Source organism: Orycteropus afer, unplaced genomic scaffold, assembly GCF_000298275.1.
Source record: "Orycteropus afer afer isolate SDZICR_OR568_19922 unplaced genomic scaffold, OryAfe1.0 scaffold00246, whole genome shotgun sequence".
Lineage (NCBI taxonomy): Eukaryota > Metazoa > Chordata > Mammalia > Tubulidentata > Orycteropodidae > Orycteropus > Orycteropus afer.
In genome coordinates this window covers 3,945,248-3,952,562 of record NW_006921833.1, presented here as the reverse complement: position 1 = coordinate 3,952,562, position 7,315 = coordinate 3,945,248, and the positions used below count along the sequence as shown (strand labels likewise).

Here is a 7,315-nt window from a genome sequence, read left to right as displayed (position 1 = left end):
TGCCTCGGAAACCCAAGGAGGGATCGCTATGAGTCAGGGCCGACTCGACGGCACATAACAACAACAACAACAACAATATGCAATAATGTAAATGTACATGTGCATATACTATAATATGTATTGAGACTTTATTATATCTGTGGAGAGGAGGCAGAGAAAGGGTAAATAGGAGGAGGATGACAGGAATAAGTACACAATGCCAGTCTCAAAAGAAGTGGAACATTGATTGAAACAATGTTTTAGTTATATTGATTCACTTGTTTGCAAAAGTTGATTTTATGTATAACTTTTTAGTGTAATCTAAAGGCCCCAAGTCTTTAGGTACCTCCAGGTTCAAAGGTGATTACATTACTATTGAAATCTGTTTCACAGCTTCTACTCAACGAATCCTAGTCCCCTCAAAGATCTCCACAATTTATTCTTTGAGTTTCAAGGGGAACTCTCACATGTGCTTACATGTTCTGCTCTGTCCTCACAATGGATATCCTTTTTATAAACTGAAGAAGTTCTGGTGATATAGTGTTTAAGGCATTTGGCTGCTGTCCAAAAGGCCAGTGGTTCAAAGCCACCAGCCGCTCTGTGGAAGAAAGATGAGGCAGTCTGCTTCTGTAGAGATTCACAGCCTTGGAAACCCAATGGGGGTCACTATGAGTTGGCATTGACTCAATGGCAGTGAGTTTGGTTTTTGGTTTATAAACTGAAGTCCTTCAGTGGTGCAAATGTAACTAATGTGTTTGTCTGCTAACTAAAATGTTGGTGGTTCAAGCCTACCCAAAAGTGCCTCAGAAGAAAGACCTGGTGATATACTTCTGAAAATCAGGCATTGAAACCCCTATGAAGCACAGTTCTATGCTGATGCACAGGAGGTCACCATGAGTTGGAATTGGCTCAAGGGGACCTGATTTGGTTTGGTTTTGGTTTATAAACCATTAAAGGCAGTGTCTCACCACTCTCCCTGCTGCCAGTGATGTTTGTGAGGCTGTGACTACCATGCTTAGCTCTATTTTCCCATGAACTTTAAAGATGCTGGTGGTGTCATTACTTCTTCAGTCCTCATGGTACCAAACTACATCCCATGGTGAAATAGGAAAGAATCTCTGGCTCTGTGGTTAGGGATTTTGTTGACTGACCCCCAAAACAGTACAGCCTGTGCTCCAGGACCTACAAGCCCTTCATGAAAATATGCTTTCTGCTTTCTGACCCCTATAGGGGGTCAGAGGGGCACTGGTGCCACAGTGGTTAAGTGATCAGCTGCTGATTGAAAGTTGGTAGCTTGAACCCACTAGCTGCTCCAAGGAAGGAAGCTGTTGCATGCAGTCTGCTTCCTTGAAGATGACAGCATTAGAAACCCTACGGGGGCAGTTCTACTTAGAATCAACTTGAAAGCAGTGGGTTTTATAGGGAGTCAGGTATAATAAATAACTGAACTGAGCTTGAAAACATGGTGCTTTAGTTCACCCCCTCCCTACCACCTCCCTTTTTATACCATGCGTATCAATTCATCCAAATAGATCTCTAGGGCAGTGCTGTTCAATAGGACCTTCTGTGATGATGAAAATATTCTATATCTGTGCCATCCAATAAAATAACCACTAGACCCATTTGGTTCATGAGCTCTTAGAAAGTGACTGTGGTGATTGAAGAACTAAATTTTAGAATGTATTTAATTTTAATTCATTTAAATGTAAATGTCTACTTGTGGCCAGTTTTTGGAGCTATAGCCACTTTTTCATTGCAGTGCTCTATATTCTTATATTTTCACATTCTTCCCTTGTTCAACTGCTAATCATGCTGCTGTACATCAGCCAAGAGACTTTCTCTTCCTTTTGTGAAGAAGCAGCCTGGATCCAGGTCCCTGCCAATTACTTCCAGAGCTGGTGTTGGAGGGGGTGTAAGCTGAGCTGACCACTGTTCTTTTCCAGAAACCCAAGGGCCGCCCTGCGTTTGCTGAGCTGCTGCAAGTTCTCACGGAGATTGCAGAGACCTGGTGACCAGAAATGAAATGACAACCCAGAAGGTCATCATGCAAATGTGTCACAAAAGGAAATTCTGTGTGGGGTCACTGGTGGTGGATATTTTGGTTTAGAGTTGTTGACTATTCCATATAATGCGAAGATCACAAACTTTTCAAACCATTTTAACTTTAAAACAACAGCTTTTCTATGTTTGAGTTTGAGAGAGACTTTTAAACTCATTTTTCAGTAAGTTTTTCATGTTCCATTTGTGAAGAAGGGGAAAGGGTTCCACAGCAGCCTTCATCATGGCTGCTCTTCACACTTGTAGCCTGGAGAGCCCCTGAGGGTACATGAACAACTGACCCTTACAGGGTGACAAGATCTTTCATGAAGCAGAGTGACATTATTTGCCTCAGTGGTCCATGTGTAAAAGATGAAAATAAATTCTGTCAACTCATAGAATAAAGGTCCCTCCCCTTCAGAAGTTCTCAGAGTAGTAGTAGTAGCCAGCAGAGGCTGGGATGCTTTTGAGCTGTGCAAATCTTTATAGAAAATACACCTTTACCAAGCAAGAAAAATGAACGTTCTGGAATTTCTTTTCTAATCTCCCTATACATTATTTGACAAATACATTGTTTTTGCAAACAAGAAGAAGACCCTGAATGAGATGGATTGATACAGTAGCTGCAATAACGTGCTCAAGCCTAGCAAGGGTTGTGAGGATGGTGCAGGACCAGGCAGTGTTTCTCTCTGTTGGATACAGGGTCACTATGAGTTGGAGTTGACTCGAAGGCACCTAACAACAACTGTTTTTGCACATATCTGGAATAATTTGTTGTTGTTGTTAATTTTTTTTTTATGACTTGTTCAATTTCTTCTTTTGTTATGGATCTGTTTAAATTTTCCACCTCATCCTCTTTTAGTTTAGGTAAGTAGTATGTTTCTATAAATCTGTCCATTTCTTCTAGATTTTCGAATTTGTTGTAGTTGTTGTTATGTGCTGTCGAGTTGGACCCGACTCATAGCGACCACTCCTTGGGTTTCCGAGGCAGTATCACTACGGAAGTAGATTGCCCCATCATCCTTCCAAGGAGTGGCTGGTGGGTTTGAACCACCAACCTCCTGGTTAGTAATCAAGTGCCTTAGCCACTACGCTACCAGAGCTCCCAGTTCTTCTTAGTATCCTGATATTATCCTTTTAATTTCTGTTGGTGCTGTTGTGGTATTGCCCAATTCATTTCTTATTCATGTTATTTGTGTTCTCTCCCTTTGTTAAATTTGCCCGTGGTTTGTCAATTTTATTAATCTTTTCAAAGAACCAACTTCTAGTTTTGTTGATTTTTTCTATTGTCTTTCTATTTTCTGTTTCATTTATTTCTGCTTGCATCTTTATTGTTTCTTTTCTTCTGGTGACTGTAGGCTTTTTTTTTTACTGGTCTTTATGTAATTGTTGGAGATGTTGAGTTAAGGTGTTGATTTTGTACCCACATTTCTAACCTGCTGGCTATTGTTGTTGTTAAGTGCCGTCGAGTCGTTTCCGACTCATAGCGACCCCATGCACAGCAGAACGAAACACTGCCCGATCCCGCACCAGCCCCACAATCCATGCTATACTTGAGCCCATCATCGCAGCCACTGTATCAATCCATCTTGTTGAAGGCCTCCCCCTCTTTCGTCGACCCTCCACCCTACCAAGCATGACATCCTTCTCCAGGGAATGGTCCCTTCTGACAACATGACCAAAATAGGTGAGACGAAGTCTGGCCATTCTTGCTTCCAAGGAGCATTCTGGCTGCACTTCCTCCAGGACAGATCTGTTAGTTCTTTTAGCAGTCCATGGTACTTTCAGCATTCTCCGCCAGCACCACAACTCAAAAGCATCAACTCTTCTTCGGTCTTCCCTATTCATTGTCCAGCTCTCACATGCATACAAGGTGATTGGAAATATCATGGCTTGTGTCAGGCGCACCTTAGTCCTCAAGGAGATATCCTTGCTCCTCAGCACTTGAAACAGTTCCTTCGCAGTTGACTTTCCCAATGCTACACGTCGTCTAATGTCCTGACTGCTGCTTCCGTTGGCATCGATTGTAGAACCAAGCAATGTGAATTCCTTGACAACCTCAATCTTCTCTCCATTGATTGTGATGCTGCTCATTGGTCCACTTGTGAGGATTTTTGTTTTCTTTATGTTGAGATGTAATCCATACTGCAGACTGTATTCTTCAACCTTCATCAGTAGGTGCCTTAAGTCATCCTCACTTTCAGCAAGCAAAGTTGTATCGTCTGCATATCTCAGGTTGTTAATGATTCTTCCTCCAATCCTGATACCACGTTTTTCTTCATATAGTCCAGCTTCTCGGATTATTTGCTCAGCATATAGATTGAATAAGTCTATAAATTCAGAGTTTTCCCACTACTTCCTCAGGGTGCCAGCCACAGCCTTACCATCCCCCTCCTTGCCTCCTAGGCTTTCTCATTTCATGACTTGCTGTCCACAAATTCAGGGTTTCCCTCTACCCCCTCAGTATGCTAACCATAAGCTTAGGGGTTCCCAGCCTCTGCTGGCTACTACTACTACTCTGAGTTTGATAATTCAATGGAATTACTCCAGAACTCATGAAAAGCGTTGTAATTACAGCCATAGCCATTGCTGTGGAGTCAGATCTGACTCATAGCGACCCCTGCTTGGGTTTCTGAGGTGGTATTATTATGGAAGTAGATTGCCCAACCTTCCTTCTGGGGAGTGGCTGGTGTGTTTGAACTGCCAGCCTTCTGGTTAGCAGTCAAGTGCCTTAGGCAGTATGCTACCAGAGCTTTATTATAGCAGAAAATGATACAAAGATAGAGGCACATAGGGCAAGGTCTAGTAGATTTCCCAATGCATAGCTTCCAGGCCCTAAAGAGGGACACACTACCCTCCCATGAGTATCCTGTCTTTCACAGATGAGGAAGTCCATGGAGCTTCCCTTCTGGAGCTTTTATTGAGGTCTCATTGCATACGTATGATTGTTTGATTCTTGTTCCCCCCTTCTCTTATGATGTGGGCCAATATCATGAGGTGGTCTTTTTGGCCTGACCAGCCCCCACCTGAGTAACCTTAGCATAAATCCTTGGGTGTAGTCTAGAGGCCTGTAGATAATAAATACCATCAAGTCAATTCTGACTCATAGTGACCCCCAAAGGATTTCCAAGGCTGTAAATCTTTATGGAAGCAGACTGCCTCATCTTTCTTTTGTGGAGAAGCTGGTGGGTTTGAACTGCTGACTTTTTGATTAGCGGCTGAAAGCCTTACACAGCACCACCAGAGCTCCTTATAGATAGTAAAGGCACCTCAATTACTCAGGAAATTCCAAGAGTTTAGATTACCGCTCAAGAGTTTAGAGTATCTCTCAGGAACCGAAGACAAAGACCAGAGTATTTTGTTGTTGTTAGGTGTAGTGGTTCTGACTCATAGGGACACTTTGTACAACAGAATGAAGAGTTACCTGGTCCTGCACTATCCCCACAGTAGTAGGTAGGTTTGCCCATTGTTGCAGCCAATGTGTTAAGCCATCTCGTTAAACTCTCTACTCCACTCTATTGCTGCTCCCAGTCCTCTGCATCAGAGAGGTCCCTGTCACCAGAGTCTTCTGTACTGACCATGGGCTCAGTCACAGAGAGTCTAGCCTCTGCTCTCTACAAGCCTCCCTACACATCCTATGACTGTTTTCCAAAGTCAGCACTGCAGTGCTTGAGCCTCCAGCCATGCCATTAGTTGCTAGTCTTGGGAAAGCCAGCCTTCCTGCCCCCCATCAGCCTGTTTCCATACTTCACCTCAAAGCACCAGCCTCCACCCTCTCACCTTTTGTGACATCTGCATAATTGTCCTCATTGGCTCTAAACCTCAAACACTGTTTACTTTCCTCCTGGGAAGTTTGGGCATTGTAAGAAGCACAGGGCTTTAGAATCACAATCCTACTTCTTTCTCCTGGGATGAGAATGGAAAGGGAGAAGACTGATTATTCCCTAATACAGTTATTGAAGAAAACAAAACAAAACAAGTCAAAGCAAAATCAAAGCACAGAAGTCCAACGTATCATGAATTAGTTGCTTTTCCTTTAATGATATGTCCTGTTCCCCTGCCCATACTGCACCTCTGGTCTTTCCTTGTGTCTGCCCAAATTTATGATCCTAAACACAAGCAGCACTAAGGAGAGTGGTGGTGGTGGAGGTGATACACTCTTCACGCTTTTTAAGGGCTAGGTAAGTAATTTGGGGGAGTCTCTGGGTGATGCAAACAGTTAAAGTTTTGAGGCTAACTTCAACTGAAAGGTTGAAAGGTTTGAGTCCACCCAGAGATGCCTCAGAAGAAAGACTAATCATCTACTTCTGAAAAAATCAGCCACTGAAAATCTATGGAATCCTGACATACATGAGTCAGAATCTTAACAACTGGTTTAGCTGGTTTATATCATTTGGGGCAAGGTAATACATTTCCCAGTTCTCTTTAGAGCATTCTCTTCATCCTGACTCTAGTTTCTCCACATGCAAGTTTTCCCCTCTAATTCAGGGTTTCTCAACATTAACATTTCTGACGTTTTGGGCCACATAATCCTTTGTTTTGGGGGCCTGTGTTGTATATGGTAGGATGTTTAGCAGCAACCCTGGCCTCTACCCACTAGATGCAAGTAGCAACCCCCCTGTCAGTTGTGACAACCAAAATAATGTCTTCAGATGCTGCCACATGTCCCACAGGGACCAAAATCTCTCCCAGTTGGGAACTACCAATTAATTAGAAGGGTTGTTGACCTGGAATGAAGGATTTCTATTAATTTAGATGGAAAAATTACATTTTTAGTTCTACTAATCTCTAACTAAAAGTTAGCATTCTCTGCGATTCTAATGTAGCAATAAACAACAGTACCTTATATTAGCTATTTCTGTGACTTTGTCATAATATGAAAAACTGTTATTCTCATATCACATGGAAGTTGTTTCTTTTTTCTTGAGACAGAATTTACCATCACCATTCCTTCAAAAGCATGAAAGTTTTAGAACAACCACTAGATCTTAATGCAGGAATAAAGAGAGATGATTATCACACACATTTGTTTTTAAGTACTTTGCTACTTAAGTACTTTGAGATCTTTGTTTTAATACAATTTACTTAATATAATTCCCTTTCAGTTCTGCAAAATTTTTGTTTTATGCATTTAAAAACATTATTCTGAGAAGGTGTACAAAGGCTTTGTCAGAATTCCAAAGGGATCTGCGGCCTAAAACTGATTAAGAACCCTTGCATCAAATGGGATTTCTGAATCTTGAGGGTGTCTGCTGGGCCACACACATAACCTGTCAGCTACTTATCATGGGCTTAAAAG

At 42.1% G+C, this 7,315-nt stretch overlaps 1 protein-coding gene across 1 annotated transcript in view; it reads left to right on the top strand.

Moving 5' to 3' along the window:
• Positions 1-1,991, top strand: part of TXK (TXK tyrosine kinase) — a 104,741-nt gene extending 102,750 nt beyond the window's left edge. The window contains exon 13 of the mRNA XM_007949448.1: positions 1,923-1,991. Within this exon, the coding sequence (XP_007947639.1) occupies positions 1,923-1,991 (69 nt within the window). The remainder of the gene's footprint in view (positions 1-1,922) is intronic.
• The last annotated feature ends 5,324 nt before the right edge of the window (positions 1,992-7,315 follow it).